General features: G+C 36.6%; 1 protein-coding gene across 1 annotated transcript in view; it reads right to left on the reverse strand.

Moving 5' to 3' along the window:
* Positions 1 to 4233: 4233 nt before the first annotated feature.
* LOC127969200 (protoheme IX farnesyltransferase, mitochondrial) overlaps positions 4234 to 23243 on the reverse strand; it is a 37017-nt gene continuing 18007 nt past the window's right edge. The window contains exons 5-7 of the mRNA XM_052571002.1: positions 13570 to 13640; positions 7723 to 7955; positions 4234 to 5514 (exon numbers count right to left, since the gene is read on the reverse strand). Of these exons, the coding sequence (XP_052426962.1) occupies positions 5111 to 5514; positions 7723 to 7955; positions 13570 to 13640 (708 nt within the window). The 3' untranslated portion in view covers positions 4234 to 5110. The remainder of the gene's footprint in view (positions 5515 to 7722; positions 7956 to 13569; positions 13641 to 23243) is intronic.

A 23243-nucleotide genomic window follows, 5' to 3' on the forward strand; every position in this document is an offset into this window, starting at 1 on the left:
ATAACGTTTTCTGGGAGTTTCCAAAGTGTTACAAATTTAACGCAGATGAACGGTATAGAAAAGAATCAGGATTTGGGAAGTTCAGCAAAGTTCTCGTAGAAACTATAAGCCTAGTATATTTAATAAATCTCAGCATACAAATATTTGTATAGAAGCACATTCACTTCTAGCCAACTCAAAGTAATGAATAGCCGTTAATAGCCTAAACTAAGTCAGTTTTTAAGAGTAGCCTATTATTCTGGATTAAACAAACGTAAAATGAACAATGTTAAATTTTCTTTTCATTTTAAGTGCAATGTTCATTTATAGCTATACATAAGTCCGAAATAGCTGAAGAATCGGAGGACATCTACACAAACGTGCAATGCAATAAGAAAATCTGCTATACTCAGTCGCATTTTGTCAGAAAATCTGAAATTTAAAAGGCACGGTAAATCTTTATATACACAAAGACGTGTCAACTAATGAAAGCAGAAAAAAAATCATATATACATAGATTCCCTAAAAATAATAATAAAACAGTTTTAAAAAGTAAATATTTTTTTTATGATTTTTTTTTTTAAATCACTGAAAAAACAATACAACCTCATTAAACTAGCAATTTATCTTACCATATTATTGTTTTGTAATTTATTAGGTAGGCTATTTTCATTGTCTTTTTTTTTGTTTGTTTGTTTGTTTTTTGCAAATATATATTTAAGATGTTAAAAAAATATATATATATATATACTTTAAAACCACTTTTAAATCCGAAAGTTGTTCTTCGCTGCAGTACATATTTTTCAGTCATGCTGATGGAGTTTTTGTGCAGTTTTGAAAAACAAAACAAGCGGCTCTTCAGCTCGCTATTATAAACATGACGCTTATTATTTACACTGCCTAAAAAGTGAAAAAGAAGCACTTTCCGCAGTCCCACATCCTCTGGCCAATGCATTTCCATGACTTGTTCTGATTATTGGATAAATACATTGTACAACATTTCTAGCTGATTAATTATTTCGAACATAAATAGAAACATTAATCATTATCTTATAAGAAACACGGACCTCAGAATTACAGATTTTTTGTAATTAAGTTTATGGGACTTCGGGAAGCCTGCACTTCATACTTCACTCTCATGACCAACTATACATACGAGACACATATTAAACATTATAAATAGACTAATAGCGTTGTTCATTCAAGTTTCTAAAAAGCGTTAGTAACTTCATCAAATCGAGTCAATATTTCACATTTTGTTTGAAACATTTGAAAAAATCTTTTTTGAATCAAGCAAAGTCTAATTTACGACTTAGGCCCTGCATGGACATTAATTAATTAATTTAGAAGTAAAGAAATATATCCAATTTATTTATAAAATATATTCAATATCTTCTCAGAGAAAAGAGGGGGGTCAGAAGAAAAAAAAAAGTATATATATATATATATATATATATATATATATATATATATATATATATAATCTCTTTTGTATAGTGATTCACCATAAATGTAAGTGCCAACAAAATACTAAAATTATAGTTGATTTTATGATAAGTAAATATTGATAGCCTGAATGCACTGTAAGTCGCTTTGGATAAAAGAGTCGGCTAAATGCATACATTTAATTTAATTTAAGTCTCCAAAAATTGTAAACAATAGCACACTGCTAGTATCACCAGTCATATGCTTCTTTCAAAATGCCTACCCTGAATCTCACTGGATAAAAGTTTCTGCCTAAATGTGCATAAATTTATATCAGATGAAACAAATGACAAAAAGTTCCCTCCAAAACATACTCAATGATGAAAGAAAAGCAACATTTTAAAAAATCAGCACAGATCTTTTTATGTTACAATGTATTATTTTTACATCATTATTGACTCTGGCACAGATCTGCGACTCTTGTCACCTTTCACCACTATAAAGTACTGTATGAACTAGACCACATTTCTGAGATTGATGTCACTGTGCGGGTTCAAAAATAAGTGACTCCCTTAAGGCAAATATATGTGTGCGAGTTTAAAGAAGTTTAGGGAATACTTTGCCCAAGAAACATTCGTCCACCTCATGACTGATTTCAAGCAAGTGGCGAGTATGTATAAATCAGTTTCTAAAGCCTTTTGCTATACTGTTTTCCTTACACACTTTGTGCCAGGAATATTTGATGCACTGCTGCTCGACGTCTGCCAGAATTGTTTGTCATCCTGCCTAACATGCTTATACGGCAGTTAAAGAGCATTTTAGAAAAATACTGTTTATAGCCGTCACTCAGCGTTGAGAGTCCAGAAAGATTTATTCTTAATTGTAATCGGGGTTTGTTTATAAACTAAACCAAGTAAACATTTGCTTTAACAACCATAACTGAAATCATCCTGCATTTCAGTGTAAGATTTCAAAGCATTTTGTTGCCTGTAAATGAAAAGAGAGGAGAAATCCACCTGTTGCTGTTGCAACAAATCAAGGTCTGGGAGGCTGTTAAAACTGTAATGAGAATCCAAGCTGGATGAGAAAAAAAAAAAAAAAAAAAAAAATGCAGAGAGCCAAAGATCATTATGGGAAATGTGCTCACCTCCTCAGGGTTCACAGCTCATAATGAATGAACGCACTGTGAGAAACTCGCTCCGTGACACTCAGTCAAACAATATTTTTCCTGAGAAGAGGATTACTCCATTTATGATGCATTCGTCAAGCCTGACCTGATAAAGGAGGGAAAAAGGCACTTAAACGGGAAAAGCAAGCAATTTCCACATGCAGCACTTGTAAACTGATGCATATGACCATAGCAATACCCTATAAAAGAGTGCAGGACGTCCCATCCAATGCTCTTGTACTGGAAGGTCTGTGCCCTTCGTCCCACACAGGCTGTCCACCACAAAAACCCTACAGAGCGGAAGCTGTAAAAATCATGGTGGGAGAGTCGACGGACCCCAGGAGGGCTGGAACTGCTATTTAATCTATTGACATGTTGGGAACAGCTGTTTCTCCCCCTCCATGCCTTCACTGCCTCTCTGATGTGAAAGGCACTGGCTGCATCCAGAGCAGATCTTTACGAGGGGTGGAATGCCTCGCCCTTCCGCCCTGACTAAAGCTCAGCATACAGTATATGTGGGCATCTAATGGAGGTGCTGAGAGAAGTGGAACCATAGAGGACAACTGGGAAAGAAACAGCGGAGTGGTATCGAGTGTTGTAGCCGGACAGGTGCAGAGGTCGATACTTAGGAGATTATATGAGCTGATATTTTAGCCAAATGTGTCCAGAGCAGTCAGACATTATTTCCAGGCCTGTCTGGAGATACAACAACCACTGCTTGGTAAACTACCTGCCACGAAAATGAACAATACAAATATTATTGACAAAAATACTATAATATGCAATAAATAAATATGTTGTATTACATGTACTCTGGGTTATATAATCAGATTCCAAAAATACTTGTAATTAGAGTATATAACATTTTTAAGTCTGATAATCGGATTATATACATTTTTATGGACTACATGATTAAACATTATTAACAATGGCAGTAAATTATTCAGAATTTTAGTTTTTTTCTTTATTATTATTTGTAATTTCCTCTCTAAATGAACATAGCATTTACACAGTTTTGGGAAGCAAAACCTGCTGTAATGTAACGTTTAACGCATTTCATGATGTTAGTAAAGAATTCTTATTTTTTAATAACCCCATTGAAGTCTACATGATACGAGTTCAAAAATAATCTAAAAAGGTCAAAAGTAATATAAAAGTACTTAAAAGTGGTTAGACTACATTAACAGATTATGTTACTAACTACACTTTATCATATATTTTGTAAACAGTCCTGGACTACTTTGACTACTTGTCAAATTGTAAAATAAATAAATAAATAAAAAAATCCCTAAAATAATTTATAAATTTATAAAGGTCATTGAAGACTCGAGAATAAATAACATTTTTAAAAATTTAAATAGAAAAGTTACTTTCAATTGTAATATTTTAATATATTTGTTATTTTACTGTATTTTGAAAGAAATAAAGCATAAAACTTTCAAAAAGTTTATATATATATATATATATATATATATATATAATTTTTCTTTTTTATTATCATTTTTTTTTCAATTGGCATAAAATATCAGCTTTCCCATACATTAAAAATAATCAAAGTCAAATAATTAAATGAAGAAAATTAAAGCAAATAGAATAGAAGTACACTGTGATATTCCATTGCATTAGCAAGATTTCAAATCAAAAAACAAGCGGACACAATCTTGATCACAACACATTTTAATAAGAACTTTTATTGTTTTTGTGTCTTACACAAATCACTGGTACAGTGATGGCAGATAAAGGTAAAACGTAGAGGCGCTGAATGTAGCTGTTAGGAAAGAGCAAACAGTAACGAACAATGCATGGCTGCAGTCAGTCATATTCAGCACTGTTACATTCAATGAATCAACAGTATTCAGTTCTGGGGAGTTCAGATGAGTTGACTGAGTTTATTTGACTAGAGAGGATCTTTGATGGAGCTAATACCCGAGGGCTCTCCAAAACGATCATCCTTTCAACATCTCAACTCAGACTCAGAGGGACGGAGTTTCACACAGAATAAAGACTTCTGGGCCTGCTGTGAGACTCAGGAGTTTCTTTAATGACTCATTTATTGCCGAAGTGAAAACTTGGAAAATGTCAATTAGCAAGTAATTAGATGACAACAAACTTGGAAATGACTTGATAGGTGCATTAAAACAAACCCTTCTCCATTATTGAGCCTACATCGCATCTAACCAGAATATCCACAGTAATGGGGGCATAAATTGCAAATTCTTAGCAAAATGTTTCGTCTTAATTTCAATGATCCACATAGACACAAATCAGTCTACGAGTTTACAGACAACAGAGGGCTGCGTCAAATAAATATAGAATCTATTTACACACACAGAGCACTGATTTGTTACCTGAGCGAATTCAGGGATTTTTATATTGTTATTCTTCCCTGACGGAAACTTTTACGACAATAGAAAGAGGTCGTATCTTCCCTCTCCAAGGTACACAACTTTTGGTGTCTTTTTAGCTCCAAGATGATTCATTTTAGGGCTGATCGCAGTTATCTAGCAAGTATGGATACGGCAGGGGACTGCGTTTGCTCTACAGAGCCACAGATGCCTCGTCCTGAGGCATGCGGCTCTTCTTGCAGGTGAGGGCCAGCAGCAGCAGCATGGGCAGGTGCCAAAGACTACAGAAAAACAGCTTCCGGGCGTTCTGCCTGTCGCCACAGCGATAGAACCTGAAAGCCAGGTAGCTGATGTAAAGGTTAATGGGCAGAGAAACTAAGGGGAATGTCCAGGTGGTGACGTCCAGCACGGGGCCCAAGGCTGAGAGGCCAATCAGGCCCACGCTGTGGCGGAGGGCCACGCGTTTACAAAGGTCTGGATGGGTGACGGACATCATTCGGTACCCGCCGCGTGAATAGTCCTCCCTTAGATTCCAGCTTAGTGCATTAAAGTGAGGAAACTGCCAGGAGAACATGAAACCTCCCAGTAAGAGTGCTCCTAGAGAGACAGAGAGAGGAAGAGAAGAAGTGAATACACAAACAAGATCTCCCAGATCATTTAAACACCATGGGAAGTGCATGTGTGCAAGCAGGAAATGAGAGTGTGCAGAGTCACTACGACAGAACACTTGAAAAGACGTCCCAGTTCCTTCACATCCTGCTGTGGAGGAAACAAACACTATTCTCCCGCGTTCAGAAGCTGGAGAAGTGGAAAGGTGACACCGCACAAACAGTGGCCCGTGCAGGGGTAGCAGAGCGTGACGCAGCGCTGCCTTTGTGTGTGAGATCTTAGAAACACAAATCCTCTGGGAAACACTGCACAGGGCAACATGACCGAGACCTCAAACACTCGGGTCATCTATTTATGCTTTGTGTGTTCTTGAACTTACTTTGAGAAAACAGTCCAGTTGACACCAGAGTCTACAAATATAAGATCAGTGCACTCAGTATACTCAATATAATTCTGTCCGAGTTAAAACACTTTTTATTCTGTTTGGTGTCACCAAGTGAAGTAATTCCAATAAATAAATAAGCACAACATTTATTCAATTAATTGAAAAAAACGAACTTGAGTTTAAAAAAGGGAAATGATTAACATACCATGTAAAGTAGGGCCCTATGATTAACACGATGCAGAACAGTTAATAAAAATGAAATGTATTGTGTATAACAGCATGTCAAAGAAAACTGGCTTATCCAGGTGAAAAAATCAAATGTACAGCTGTACATTCATTTGATTACATTAAGAAAATTACATCAGCTAAAACTAGGGTCAGATACACACAGAGTCAAAGATCTTCACTACAACAACATGCCAAAATAAAAGATTGGTTGATTAAAGATAAGCTTTTTTACATTATATAAAATATAAGCAATGTTATATATGTTATTCAAAAGTAATATTAACAATAATAATCATAACAGATAATTATCTTTTTTAAATATCATGAAATAATCACAAAGATGTAACTTTGTAAAATGTAACTGTAAACGGTTATTAAACAGCACTTCGTTTGCACAGAAATGAAAGGAATTTGATTATCACCACTGATTACTGTATCACAAAACAGAATTCAGAAAAATCTGACTAAAAAAAAAAAATAAAAAATAAAAAAAAATAAAAAAAAGTCTAATAAATTATAGAATTGTTTAAATTTAATGAATTCAATTTATTAGATATCATTTCCAATCATTAAAATTTAAGGACATTTTTTTTAACAGAATCCAAAAAAAAAAAAAAAAAAAAACTTTAATTGAAAAACAGAATTCATAGGGAGGGAGGGGTAGAATTGAATTTGGCCATAATAAAACTGATTTTATTGGGCCCTTATGCAATTAGGATTGTTGGCAAGTTCTCCGGTTGATTAACAAGCTAAAACGATTTTTCTTAACTTTAAACTGACCCCTCTTTAGCACTTCCACAAAATATATTAAAGATGCAGTTTCTCAGAAAGTTCTACTAAATCTACGATATAAAATAAATTAAACATTGAGTAAAGTTATAGCTGTTTTGATCTATTTCATGTTGTGACCTCACTCTAGATGGGGTCGTAACAATATTTAGGTTTGCACATCCTAATAAACAGATGCTTTGGAAGGGCACTGAAACAACTACTATAAAAAAACAGATGCAAGCGCAGGGGAAAAACTTGTAAATATGCACACAAACACTTCAGTCTTTCGCTCCTGATCTCATGGTTGCCACAACAGCACACTTTTAATAGTTTGCAAAAAAGGCCAAAGACCCTGCTTTCTTCCACAACCACTTAATCTTAGACGGGAGACGTCCTCGGAAAAAAACACAGGATGCTGGGGGTATATGTAACTACAACACTCATAAGTGGACAGTGACCTCAGGTCTGAGAGAAGAGTCTGTAAAAGGCAACAGTGCCATGTGGAGCACGCACATCAAGCTTCACTTCTCTGAACTGGGAGATAAACCTTGATAGCACTGGAACAATCACAAAGAGGGCTTTTAAGACTAAAGACACATATCGGTGTGAGCCTGATATGAGAAGAACCTCTAAAGCTCTAGAGGTAAAAAAAAAAATATATAAAAAAAAGTCTATGCGAATTGATGAATGTGGACCTTTTAAGCTAAAACTTTCATTTTTAGATGAATTATTTGAATAGGAGTAAATATGTTTTATCAAAGTCAATCCGCAGGAACTGTAGTCAATAATGTGCTTGTGAGAGGAGTTTGTACCTGGATCGAGAGAGCCAGTGGCTGCTGTCCAGCCCATTACAGGTGGGATGGCGCCCACCACGGCACCCACCCAGGTGTTGGTGATGCTGAGGCGTTTCAGGGGAGTGTAGCAGCAGGTGTAGAGGAAGATGTTCAGGGCGCCCAGGAAGCCAGTCAGGGGATTTGCACCCAGGGTCAACAGGGTCACACCTGGGATCCCACACGCCAGAGCGAATGACACGGCATGCAGAGGACTGAGAGAAACACAGAACAACAAAAACATGATTCCTGTGTGCAGCTTAAAGGGATCATACTTATAGGGTTACTGAGGCCATTGTGTCAAATACAGTCAATTCAATTTTTCAGAACCAAACAGACTTGTTTTAGAAAAATAGAATTTGATCGGATTTAAATTAGGCCTCCTTCTTGTTGAATATCTTGCTTTGCTTAAAAATATGGCAGATTACAAAGTAAAATGGCTATTAGACAGCACATCTAGTCGACTGTTAATGTTGATGTCAGCAAGTTTCAGGACAATTTTGGTTTCCTGAAGAGTACACTGAACTCTTATTTCAAAAGACAAAGAAATGGTTTTATTCTTAATTCTTTAAAACAAACCAGCATGCACTGGCCCAGAACACATACATAACGCTGGCTTACAAATCTGAAACCACCACCAAATGCGACAAACTTCTAAATCAAACCAAGAAATTCTGTGCAACACATTGTGATGCATGAAAGACACGAGTGGTCCGAAAGAAAAGCAGGGATAAAGCGCATACATAACATTAGTTTCTGAGATAAGCTTTAGTGTGGTTTTTTGAGTCACATCAAAACAAAGGCTTGTGGGTCTCTGCTATAGATTAAACTCTCCTGGCCACAGACGCTATTCTCTGTGCTCCATTGGACAACCACTTCCTCTAAGGTTTATTAAAAGCAGTCAGTTGCAATCCTGCAGAGGCGTCTGGTTCAAATTCACAGCTAACTGCTCCATAAATTAGAGAGGATTGAGACGGAGACCAAAGCGGAGAGGAAAAGAGGGCACATTTTCCGCCCAACAGCAGGAGATTCCATTTTAATGTTCTTATCATTGTTATGGCTGTTTTATGTGGTGGAGGGGTTTAGAGTCTATATGAGTCCCATAAGTTAACGGGTGAGATGAGTTGTTAGAGGGATAAGGCTGAATAACTTTAGGAGCAAAGCCACTGGCATTTCCTTCACTACATGAATAAATGGGCTATTCTAATTTTCAAGTTTATTCATTATTGAATTTATCTAGGGTTACTAAGGTTTTGTTCATCTGATGGAGCATATAAAACAAGCACTCTGAGTTGATCATTCAGATCTATCTGACGTCATGGTCTCATGCGGCAGATTTTCCCAGGAATCCAAAAAAGAATCCCAAATGAAGCTAAAATCATGATGAGTCTTCGTGGGAAATAAATTGGTTACATAGAATAGTTTACTTACACTGACATTATCAAGATATTCCCATGTATATATGTCTTAATGTAAAATTGTACCACTACTATTAATAAGAACTTTCTTATTATAAAAAAAAAAAAAAAAAAAAAAAAAAAAAAAAATATTAAGTATTGAATAAGTTTTAAGCATAAACCTCAGTTGGGTTGTATTTGTTGTATTTTCATTAGCTTCCTTTATTTACCAGAAAATAAATGGAATACCCAAAACAGCATTTCTGGAAAAATAAATAAATAAATGAATCAATTTTAAAATAAAATCAGTTAATTAGAGATAACTTGTTTATTAATAATAATTCATTAATAATAATAATAATAGTAATAATAAGGCCCTAAAATTTTTTCGTTTTTTATTAAACTTTTTATAAATTGCAGTTAAATTGTGTAAGTTTTATGATTTCAATTAACTAGACATGCCTTTTGATTAATAAAACCTAATCATTAAAAAGACTCTAGAAACAATACAATGGGGGTTGGGGGAATCCAGAAAAGTGTAAATGGAAAAATAAAAATAATTTTAGATTAAAAAAAATATATATAATGGAATTTGGGGAAAACTAAATTTATTTCATAGGGTGTCTGTGCCTTCATTTTAAATAAATGCTTTTCTTTTCAATTTTCTATCAAATAATCCAAAAACATATTTCATTGTTTCCACAAAATATAAAAAAATATGGCATCAATATATTAAAATATTAAAATATATATTTTAAAATATATAAAATAGATTTTAAATTGTAATTGTAAACCTTTTATAGTATTTTTTGTAATATTTCACCATAATTTCTACAGAAAAAATATATTTAAAAAATCTCACAAACCCCAAACTACACAAATTAAAAATGAAGAAGCCATTGGATAAATAAACATGAAGGAAGTACAAAAAAGAAGTACACAGCTATCTTGAGAAAGAAAGGTTTCACAGCTGAGAGATGCTCTCATGCTCATCTCTGTCTTCAGACTTACATCATAAGAATGTGATAGTCACACACACACACACAAACATCAAAGAGGACCACGTCATCTCAAGTCTACATAATAGCATACTGACAGACACACAAATGCATGTTCAGGCATAAACAGGTTGCGCTAGGACACATCTAATGTGTGTAATGACATGTTTTGTTAGTTGACTCTACTGTTAGCATGTTGTGCATTTGTGTACGGGTCTAGAGTGTCTGCAACGGTGTCAGGTGAAGATATGTAGTTACGACGCTGATTAATTCCTCCTGTCATTGACAGTCTGGATCAGCAATTTATCTGTTGGGAGTGACAGAACTGGAATGCATATGATAGCTGCCAAATCACATTCGTCTGCTTTCATATAAACACTGCTCTTTAATCCACCTGCACAGACCTCCTACAGCGCGGCTGAATTAGTGTCGTGCTACTGCAAGCTTAAAAAACACAGTAATTAAACCGCTCTGGGGGATGTTTCCAGAAGTCTGAAATACCGCTCCATTTATCTGCTCACCTCTTTATCTTTTGCTCCGAAACGGTTTTAGAAAACGTGCTGGGATTTAGGCTGTGAGGAATGCTGTGTGTTTGAAAGGGAGTTAATTGCACAGCCATACATTTTCCAAATGAAGATAACGTGTGACATGACAATGGCCAGCAAACATCGATCACACAAGAACAGCTTTAAAAAAAAAAAATAAAAAGAGAAAAAATAAGTGTGCATGCATTCCCCCTTGATTTCCTATATTCCCTTTCACTACTCAGACTGTCACTACCGTAAATAATCGCAGGGCAAAAAAAAAAAAAAAAAATTATATATATATATATATATATATATATATTTTTTTTTTAAATAAAAATTTTAGTCAGGTCTTTTTTTCGCTCACTGTAGTTTATTGTTGCAGGTTAATAAATTTATTCAATATTTAAAAATACATAAATATACTAAGCAATTTATTTAGTGTTTCTGTAGCTCAATTGGTAGAGCATTTTGCTATCAAGCGCAAGGTTGGGGGTTCGGTTCCCCGGGAAGTCGGTAAGTCACTTTGGATAAAAGTGTCTGCTAAAAGCATAAATTTATTTACATTTATAAATTTATTGTGACTTAAAACAAACAATCTAATCTGCCTGTAAAATTACACAACTATTTTTGTTTCAATTTTGCTGACAAAGACTTTTTTTTTTTTTTAATTCAACAAATATTCGAAATTCAAAGCTTTTCAGTTTGATACTGAACTGTTGGCCGACTACTTTTCACAATTTAAAATAAAAGGACACTAGTGTGTAGAATAAGCTGGAATGGGTCAACATAGCTGACAGTGATTTTACGAAACGTACACGTTGCTCATGATGTCTTCGTTTGTGAATGTGTGTTTGATACACACAACAGGATAAGCCTGGGTGTTTGGTTTGGGCTGTTTGGATTACTGTGACTGCTTGAGTCATTTCTTAAACTCTCACGTCAACAGATCTGCCCCTTTTGTTGTTGGAAGGTGACCCTCGAGGGAGTGAGAGAGGGCAGGGGTCCCGTTCAGCTAAATTCCCTTAACACACCCAGTTAGCAAAAAGTAATGGCTGTCAAATGTGTGGTGGTGTTTGGTATGGTATTTCACTCAAACACCTATGAAAAGATGCCGGAGATGGATCCAGAATACTTCATGACTGTTTAAATCATCTATTTTACACAGAGCTCTAGTGTGGGTGTTCCAGATTTCGTGCTATGGTGCTTATTTGGGTAATGTGGGATTGAGCCCAGTCTGCAACATTACTCATAGAGTGCTGATGATGCATTTTTGTGCTTAAAGGAGTAGTCCACTTCCAAAATGAAAATGTCCTGTTAATTTACTCACCCCCATATCATACAAGATATTTCTTTCTTCAGTCATAAAGAAATTAAGTTATTTTTTTAGGAAAACATTTCAGGAATTTTCTCCATATGATGGACTTCTGTGGTGGCCAACGTCAGTGCAGCTTCGGACGGCTCTACATGATCCCAGCTGAGGAATCAGGGTCTAGTGAAAAGATTGGTCATTTTCTAAAAAAATTAATTAATTATTTTTTTAACCACGAATGCTCACCTTGCAAAAGCTCTGTGATGAGCATGCATTTTTTCCACGCATTGTGTAATCATGTTGGAAAAGCAACGCATGGTTAGCTTCAGTTCAGGGCATTTTATTGTTCAGTCAGTCAGCTTGTACGCCTATGTGATTATGTAATGTGTGAGGTCAAGCTAGTGCAAGATGAGCTTTTGTACTTAAAAATTATATACATTTTTATTTTTCTTAGGACGAAAATGACAGATCGTTTCGCTAGATAAGACCCTTATTCCTCAGCTGGGATCACATAGAACCCTTTGAAGCTGGATTAAAACTGCAATTTTGAAGTCCACTATATGGAGGAAAGTCCTGGAATGTTTTCCTCAAAAACCTCCATTTCATTTTGACTGAAGCGAGAAAGACATGAACATCTTGGATGACACGGGGTCCGTAAATAATCAGGAAATGTTCATTCTGGAAGTGAACTACTATAATTTTCATGACATCCAGGTTATGTGACTCTGCTGGAGCCTACATTTTGTTGACACTTATGGCAATTGTATTCAGGCTTCAAAATGTATTAATGCTGCACACACACAAGATTATCAATATTATAAAACATAAAAATCAAACTTTTGTTGGTCAAAGATTTTATGCCTTGCAAGAATTCAAAAGCTGGCGGGAAATCATTTTGGGTTTTTGTCATTGAAACATTGAAAGTCATTATATTCCTGCTCTTTTAACCCAATATGAAAAAAACTGCATGCTAGTCTAACAGCTTTGCATGCTAACACCCTTTCTTATAAGTCACAACTGTAAATGCCTTCACTTTAAAGCTTCTAAAGCTAAAACACAAATTACTCCACTTCACTACTAATCAACTAGTCTGTTGGCGGAAGAGCATCCTGACCCATCCTCTGTCAGAAGTGGAGTGAGATGGGAAGAACAGAGAGAGGCACACCTACACACACCTGGATCAGGTTACGCTGGACAGGTGCGTGAGCGGCTGGCCAGCACTACAGATATTAGACAATGGCATAAAGTTTCTGATACTGGCAGGCTCGGCTACACACAAACACCGGGCTACTTGAGAACAATGTAGAGAGTAAACGCTGTACATAATGAGGCTAAGGAAAACATTTTTATTCTGCAATGACTAATTTACACAGATCTAGGATGCGTTTCAAAACCAAGTGAGTTGTCTACCTAGACAACATTTTTGGACAAGTATACAAGATATGTTTTTTATGATATATAATAATATATACACATATATTTATGATATAAGTATGTGTGAATCTACATGAGATGCTCAAAAATGTAGTCTAGGTTAGATGCTGGCTAGGTTTTTAAACAGAGCCCAAAAGAGAGATACAGGTTTTGAAGGACCTTACCTGATTTGTCCTCGAACCAGAGGACGGTTTTTGGTACGATTCATATTCGAGTCAAAGGGCACCTCAAAGTACTGTGGGGAGAAAAAAAAAATATGAAAATGAATACACAAGGCACATTAATAACCAAAAAACAAAACAAAAAAAAAACAAACAAAAAAAAACAATGGTAATTGTGCATATCCCTCTCTTTTCCAATCTAGAACCTTTCCAGTCTCAAATCAAATATTCTTTCAATCTAATAATAGACAGAACCCAATTGTTTGGTTATATTTTCCACATGAATATTTTGGTGTTATGGTGAAAGTTACTGTGGAATTATGAGAACACACACTTGATCATTTCTTTTTTAAATCAATCCAAACTCAGAATCACTTCAAATATATAAATTATGCAACACATCACAGTCCAATACAGAAGGCGAAAAGAAAAAAGTTGAATTAAAACATGATCTCACATTTTTGAATCATAACACACTAAAGAATGAATCACAATATTACATTTTGACTCAAATATTCATAATATTGAATACATTTCGACTTAAGTATTACATAACATTACACTTTGTGAACTGTTATGCACATTTTCTAATGATTATTTGATTAATAGAAAGTTAGAGCATTTATTTGAAATAGAAATCTCTTGACAAAATTGTCTTCACTGATCAAATTGAAGCATCCTTGCTAAATAAAAGTAATAATAAATTTTGTTTTTAAAGTATAGCAAGAAAAAGCAATTATACTACAAGTAATAGCACAGCTAATGATTGTTTTCACTTTTTTTCTTTGTAGCATGCAAAAAAACATCAAAGATGGACTCAGTTTCTCAGGTATTTGCTCTGAAACATCTGCTGAAGTTATCCAATAAATGCATGAAATTCAAACCCGTAAATGGATGGATATGAATGCATGTGTTAGAGACAGAAAGATAGGGGTTGCTTAGGTGCATCGGGGACGATTAAGGTAAAAAAAAAAAAAAGTTTTTGTGTTTTATGGCCTTCTGCTGGGGAGTCTGCACAAACCTCACCTCGGGGAATCTACAGTGTGAGACTAAAACACAAACACATGGGGCATTTAAAGCCAGGAACCGGTTATTCAGTCTGTGAGAGACAGCACATGCACCTAATGAAGGAAACAGATAGCTCACTTTTCAGCTGAAGAATTTCAGGATCCATTTCTCCTAAAATATGACCTCCATAAAATAACTAATAAACAGATAATCCATTTCTCTTTTCCTCTCTTAATTTACTGTCCGTTTGACATCGGCGCTTAAAAATGCTCTTGTGGTAGGTAATACATTTCACACAGACTACATTTATATTTTGCTAGATACCTCCGAGAACGGGACCATCCCACTGCGAAGGGGAACCGGGGGGGGAATACACATTATCTGTGACGGTGCGTGTCTGTTTGGCCTTTCTAAGAGTCCCCTCGAGTTTAAAGGAGACGACCGCTAGTGCTATTTGCTAACAAATGATAACATCCATCAATTACATGATCCTTCCCAGCATGCTCTTTTACATAAGGATAAGGACAAAAAAAAAAAAAAAATGAAGAAACATTTAGACTAATGCACAACAAATGGACAGGACAATAAAACATCTCAAGGAGGTTATAAAAAAAAAAAAAAACGCTCTCTGACAAACGTGTCTAAAAGCTGTCATGGGAGATTGATGCTTTTTCATTTAGTTTCAGCTATTTTTGGCAGCGTTTTCAAACTCGGACCAATGTCATCCGAAGTGATAAAGTAGCCTGATACAGTGCAGAGGAAGTTGAAGCCCAAAGTGTGTTGTATAAAGTTGAGTGGAGGGTCTGCTGAGTCTCAAATTTATTCTCTGGGCCATCAGTGTTATTGCACTCGAGATCCTGGACGGGGCAGGGCACAGATGTGGCCGGAGCTGAGGCCCCTGCAGTTTTTGGGCCAAGGTGTTAATTCTATTTCCTGGGTCAGGAAGCGCGTCAGAGGGTCACCGCGAAGAGAGAACCGGAGCGAATTTCTGGTGCTTGAATAGTCTCTGAAGTATTAGCCGGATGCTAACATGACCATTCCAGAGTGTATCTTGGCTACAACTGCACATTTTAGACCTGGGAGATTTCAAAAGCCTTGTTAACCTGCAAAAGGACAAAGTTTACATTAAAAGACTCCCAATAGTAAATATAAATATGGTCTTGGAGCAAGAATACGAATACGTAGACTGACAAAACTGTATTTTGCGCCACACTAAGAAACTAACTGGGGTTTTGAGTGTTCTCATGATGGTTTTTTTGTGCCTGTCTGAACCAGTTAGTTCTTGGGCATTGTCTTATTTCACAGTTCATATTTATACAGTTTTTTTCTCTCGTATATCATCTGGTCCATATCAACACCCCCAGACTCCTGACAATTCTTTTTCTGCGTTTATTGCTGGTGAAGATCGTGTTTGTAAAAACGGAAAGAATGTGAAAGCGTAAATGAACAAGAAGTGGGTGCATGAGATTACAGGCTGTCAAATCTGCATATCTAAAGTCCTGTATAATCAGATTCTTTGTTTCTTCTGTGAATCTGCGCTTATCAGAATGTGTTAACAATTCAATAATGAAAAGGCTCTATATTGTTATCATATTGAAGAGGGGAAAAAAGACAGTATGACTAGATCTTCAAAAGCGCATAAACACTATATACATGCACAAAAAAAATATAAAAGTTAAAACATTTGGGGTTGGTAAGAATTTGTGATGCCTTTAAAAGAAGTCTCAAGGCTGCACTTGTATGTTAAAAATATATAGGAAAAACAGTAATTTTGTGAAAAATTATTACAATGCAAAATAAAAACAAATTCTAGTTCAATATGCTTTAAAATACAATTTACTCCTGTTATTGCAAAGCCGAATTTTCAGCGGCCATTACACCAGTGTTCAGGGTCACATGATCATTAAAGAAAACATTCTAATATGCTGATTTGGTGCTCAAGAAACATTATTCTTATGTTGAAACCCGTTGAGCCACTTAATATGTTTTCAAATGAATAGAAACCATAAAAGGACACTTTCTTTTGCAACATTTTAAATGTCTTTTACTGTCACTTTTAATCAATTTAATGCATCCTTTATAAAAAATATTAAATAGCTTTAAAAAAATAAAACCCTACTGAAAAGTAATATACATATGGGTAAAAAACAAAATAAATGCAAATTAAAATAGTGCAAAACTAAGATTAAAGGTACAGTAGGACATCTTGGAAAATGCTAACTTTATCCTGATAGCGAAGGTCCCACCCTCCCTGCAATCGCCTTCCAACGCAACACCCCCTGAATGCATATACACTCACAGACCAGAACACCAGAGATAACATTACTACATCAGTGGTTCCCAATTCCTAAACTTAAACTTAAAACAGATTTCCCACTGCTCAGGGAGGAGGGAGCAATGAACACTGTGTAGGGATCACATCGATCGGAACACAGTTCATGCAAATAGCTCACTTCTAACAAGCTGGTTATCTGAATGGGGTGTGTTGAATAAGTGAAACATACAAAATATGCAGAGTGGGACTGGAATCGGGAACCGCTGGGCTACATCATGTGTCATTCACTGGTGAGAAAACTTTAAAAGTACTACAACACCAGGAAGGAAGACCGTGTTGTTTGTCTGCAATTCTAGCTCTGTCTGCACAGCATGCGTGAACGCGCTGATGGCATTTTCTGTCTGGTCAACAGAGGTATGCAGTTTAAAATTAAACGCTCAGACCTAGCGTTTTGATTGGACGTACATTTCTTGGTCCTACGCCTTCCACAGAATATATACATAGTATACATACATACATACATACATACATGTTAACACGTTTAACTTAACTTAATGATTGCTTAATGATTGCTATAGGGATGTGAAGAGACTTTCAACCAGCATAACAAAAGTTTCTGAAGACAATCACCTATTGCACCTTTCAGTTAAACAAAAAAAAAATATTAATAAATAATAAAAGTGTGTGAGTGATCATTTGCAGTGTCAGCATGGAGCAGACAGACGGCCAAGGAGAGCAACCAATCAATGATTCTTTGGACAAGAGGTCCATCAGAGAGGTCAAAGAAGTGGGTATCAGAAGCCAGCGAACTTCTGTCAAAAGAATGAAGTCTGAACCATTATTTCTGATAGGGATGCACCGAAATTTCGGCCACCGAAAATTTTCGGCCGAAAATGGCCTTTTCGGTTTTCGGCCGATAGACTTTTATCACCGAAACAACACGGCCGAAATGTTGTGATGACCTGCGACCTGCACGTGCACCTGCAAAGCGCAGACCACGAGCTCCACGCGACATTCACTTAACACCAGTGAGAACATTCTCTCTCTTCGTATTCCTTTATTCGCAGCACTAAAGCGTCTCCTAACAAAGAGATTAAGACGGACCACGAAGTAAAAACAAAGAAAAGTACAGTCTTATAGAGTCTGTTAGCACACGTCTCACTGAGATCTTGTCGGATCCTCTTCACTTCATCGCGAATGTGCTTGATCCGCGTTATAAAGACCATTACTTGGATGCGGAAATAAGGCAGCGCGCACGAGAAATGACCCAGGCCGCGCTGGATGCGGAGAACCCGCGTTGAGACGGAGAAGCGCCAAGCGCAGGAGACAGATCAGAGCGCAGAAAAAAGACTGGTCTCTGCACCTGATGAGTGGCATGCACCATCGTTGTCTGATATGTTCAGTGGAATTCTGCAAGAAAGTGCCTCAAATAATAATAATACGTTGGCTATTTTGTTCTTAGGCTACTATACACACACACACACACACACACACAAACATACATACATAATATCAGATTGTAGCCATATTTATGCTAGATTGTCTGCTAGATTTCTGCTTTAATTTGATAAAAAAATTTATTTATGCCCTGGCCCTATTTAAATACACTCTCTCAAATATTTCTCAAATGTCAGGCAGATGACAAGCTCAACTGCTCAACAGCTAGATGGTTATCTGTCTGAAGTCCCCATCCCCAGAAGTGATAACAGTCTTGCCAAATGGAGAAGTAATGCACTTTTTAGTCCTACAGAGAAAAATTTCAAATGCACTTCACCTAAATGCACTATGTTTTTATGAGAGAACTGTTCATTTTAAAACCATTCTGCAGGCCAGTAGGCCCATTATTATTAAATATACACATGAGTGGGATACATTTTTAGTTTGAATTAAATTTTATACTGCATTGTTGCAATATGCTTAATAAATATTTGCATCATTTGAAATGTATGTATTTTTATGTTTTTTTTATTTTTTTTTATAAGTTATGTAATTGTAATTATCTTTGAAACTTTAATATTAATTTATTCAATTGCAATGTCTTAATTTTAGTAAAGTTAGTACACGGTCATAGCAATAAATGCAATGGTACTAATAATTGGCATAATTTCTTTCGGTGTTTCGGTTTTCGGCCTTGGTTTTCTCTTTTTCGGTTTTCAGTTTCGGCAAAGAATTTTCATTTCGGTGCATCCCTAATTTCTGACTATGTGATCAGAGTCCTGAACATGACAGAGGCTGCTCGAATCCGAAAAAGCCTTCGAGCAACAGGACATTTAGGTACAGTATAGACAGTATCAAAGAAACCCTTTCAGTGTTTTCATCTTGAACTGATTCATAAAATATCTTTCTTTTCTGCCGTCAACATAAAAGTATGTCCAAACCATTCACTAGTCAAAATATTGAGTCTTTGCTGCTAGCAAAGTTCCACTACATTTTGTGTGCGTATCAAGAAACCTCTAACTTTAATCCTCATTCCGTTCTTATCGACACCACAGAGTCTCAGTTTATTTATAAAATGCTAGATCAGCACAAGAGTGATACTGCTAAGTTCACTGTACTTGCAGTGACAGGGCTCTGGGTTCACTCACAGTGAAAATCACTGTGACTGCAGCAGCATGACGGGACAAAGTGACAGGCACAGCAAACAAACGCTGGCTGGACTATGAGACCATACTAACACTGATGAGAAACTAACTGTAACACTGACAGTGTTTACTGAAGATAAGTGCATCCGAGGGCAAATGCACTTACATAAACACGCAAACAAACACACAAAATTCAGGCTAAATATTCTCACGGAGAGAAACACACGTGCATGGAGTCTGTGTAAATAGACATTTACAACACAGCTGCAAGTATATGAAAAAGACATCGGCGTCGATCAGTAGAAATGGGTTAAAGCAAACACCACCTGCTCAAATACCTACTCAGAAACTTTTTTCTTCCACCTCTGCAAACAAAAAGCACAATCCAAATTCTCAATCAGCGCTGCGCACATTGTAAGTACATGCAGTTCAGTGACAATTCCTCATGCTGTCAAAGTCCAGGTGCAGAACCAGAGTTCAGGAGTTGAAGAGGTATAATACTCCATCGATTTAACAAAATTACCTGCCAAATTTCTAAAGAACAGCAGCAGAAACTATCAGCTGCGAATCATCTCAAGCACTTATGAAAGACAAATTCCTCTTTAGTGACAGCGGCCGCTGAATCACTGCGGTTCAAGTTCAATCTGAGCTACGTGAGTTTTGCTGGAACCCTGCGCTGCAGACCGGCAGAAACGGTTTGCCAGACTGCTATGCTCACCATGTAGCAATTATATGAAAAAGCCTGCACTACGGTTATGCTTTAAAAGTGCACGACTGGATCACGCTCCACTGAATCACAATTATAAATGTATATATGAATGTGATGAATTATGAATGTATATACGAACATGTACTTCCCCATTTTGTGAAAATCAGTGAAGGAGAAAAAAGTTGGTTGGCAAATAAACAATCTCAATAAGAAAGTATTCTTCTGTACTGTGATTTGTGAATACACTTATATGACAAGACAGCTGCACAGACTTAGTTGCATTTTACCTCACTTACATATCTGAAGAAACAATGTAAACTAATGAAACCTGCACACAGGCATGTTCATGATGCTCCAAAACCAAAAAAAAAAAAACTGACATAACCCGGTATGGTGCTGATAGATTGTGCATCCCCATTTTTGGAATAGTGTGCACTATAAATCATCAGAATAAGACAAATAGCATCTATTAATAAAGTAAATATGACCCGTAGTAATAAAAAAAATGACTTCAAATTTAGCCAACCAACCAAAAAAGTTGCTGGATGTACATATCCTGATTGAATGGAGTTCCATTTAGATTCAGATACTTCAGAGTCCATTTAGTCTAGGTTCATTCTGAGCACTATTTAATATCCCTTCTCCCTGCTATCTCCATACAAAGTTATGATGCAGGTCCTTCTGCCCCAGCCTGGTATCCAAGCTGTGATCATTTGGCCTCTCCAGCTTGGAGCAATGCAAGTATCCTGGCAGTAAGTCAGCTGGCACAGTGACAGGCTTGATTAATGGCCCGTGCAAAACCGTCCACATGCTAATCAGCCAATTACGGATCTTCTGCTCTACACCAATGCTGCCTCAGTGCAAATCAATGTATTTAGTTCTTTTGCCAGCGGGCACCAGAGAAGATAGTGAGGCTGGGAATGCTTAGGTTGCTGTCCTGACGTAGTAAGGATAAAATAGCATATGGAAATCTGTGCATCATCAGTTTAACCAAACTAAGACTTACATTTTGGTCTTGTTAGCCAGACACACCCAGGAAAAGACAAAGGCGCCATGATCTTCCTCCTTTTTCCAAGGCATCTTGGTTTGGTTCCAGCACTACCATTTGCAGATGTTTTTGCAACGGTTGTTCCAGTTATTACGACAACATTAAAAGGTATTTCATGGCGTTGACATAAGATGGATGAGCGCTGTCTAGGTCGGCTGGGAGTTGAAGCCGGTGGTTTGAGAAGCCGAGAACCTCCTGTGGGAAAGACGAGCTAGTTCATCATCTTTGGCCCGATGTCAGTTCACATAACCTAGATCATCACTAAGGTAAGCCTGTTGTTTGCCATCGTGATCTCACACCACAGCGCCTCCTGTCCCTATATTTTCATTGAAAGAGTCCAAATAGCTGACAGTACTGGTTGCGGCGAAGTAAAACAACTGTGATGGATTGAAAATTAAAGAGTTTCATTATTGGTCATGTATTTTGTGTTACAACAAAAACAACAAGACCTCCTCGAAAAAAAAAAAAATGAGGCAATTATAAGTTAATCAAGTCATTCACAAGCAAGCCAAAACAAGCCTTACTTCAAAAGATCTGGCACATATGGAACAATCAAAATAATAACCGGTATAAAAATTTTAGTGATTCGGTGATTTGAGCAGAGTTACACCATGTACTTCGGTCATGATGTTAAACGAAGGAACTTCTCTAAAGTAACAGCCATGCGTAGGCATGTTTATGAAAAGAGCGCTCTACTAAGAACCCTCATTAATCATGCCCCTGATTATCAAAGCTCATTTTAAGTCTCTGGCAAACGAAACAAAGACACATTTGAGTCACAATTATTTTAGCTGAGGACGTAAACATACTCAGTGTGCCAAAAGGCCTTGTTTCGCTTTGATAGGATGGGCTAGCCATAAGTCTGTTTTACCTGTGACACATTGGTTAAGATTAAATGTTGACATTCCCAGATTACTATTAAGCCCATGAACTGTTTGTGAAACGGGGTCATTTAGTATTAGCGTTTGCGAGGATGTCAAGCAAGCATGCGTTTATGCAAGAACGCATGAGTGTGTGTTTAGATTATATCTGGGAGCCTCCAGCTGTGTGTGACAGCACAAGCCTCATGAGAAAAGCAGTCTTGTGCAAAGGTCCGTCCCTTAAATGCTCATGTACATGCTCAAGTGTTTACATACAGACCTACAGTTTATATCTTCCCTGAGGTTGAACTCCATTCTCTACCAACCCAATTCCCTTGTGTTGAATTGGTCGCCATCAACATCTTGTGGTGAAAATGCACTTTTCTTCCAAACATTTTTGCCAACGGATGTCTACGTTTACTTCCCGAGAGGCTGGCTCACATCAAATGGACACGGTTTGCTTGAACTTTTAACATACCACCTCGAAAATAAGTGGACAAAGATGTGACATAAGACTAAACATTCATCATTAAGCCACCTCACAAATGGAGATCTTTAAGAAGTTGTTTTCTTATCAAAACTTTCATATCAGCACCCTCTCCATCTACATGATCCATGAAGCAAGCATGTCAGATTTTGAGCAGAAGTGTTTTTTGTGTGAAAAATATTCAGGCATAACGTGCAAAGCTTACACACATTCCTAGTGCTATTTCACCTATAGAAACCCTTTTAATGTCTAATCTGCCAGTTGTTCTTTTTTTTATTCTTTATCAGAAGTTTACGGTAAGCGTTTAGACATGTCTGGACATGGGTCAGAAGATCTATTTTTTTCTTTTTGTGAAACCACAGGCTGCCGTTAACACCAAGACCCCAAACGGTGCTTGCATTCCATAATTAGGACTCCTTTTCACATCTCTTCACTGCCTGCAAGCTGTGGGTAGGACACCAGGAAGGGTAGATGAAGGATTGTGTTGACAAGCAAGAAGTTCTATTGATTAGAACGGAAATAGAATTTTGAAATTCTAAAAGAAGGAAGAAATAAAAGGTATCCAATGAGGATGTGCAGAAAAAAAAATTATGGTTAAAACCAACAAGTGGCTGATCTAAAAAAAAAAAAAAAAACACCAATAAAAAAAAATAAAAACAAAGGTTTTAAATTCTAAAAGTATATATATATATATATATATATACATAC

Source organism: Carassius gibelio, chromosome B12 (assembly GCF_023724105.1).
Source record: "Carassius gibelio isolate Cgi1373 ecotype wild population from Czech Republic chromosome B12, carGib1.2-hapl.c, whole genome shotgun sequence".
NCBI lineage: Eukaryota > Metazoa > Chordata > Actinopteri > Cypriniformes > Cyprinidae > Carassius > Carassius gibelio.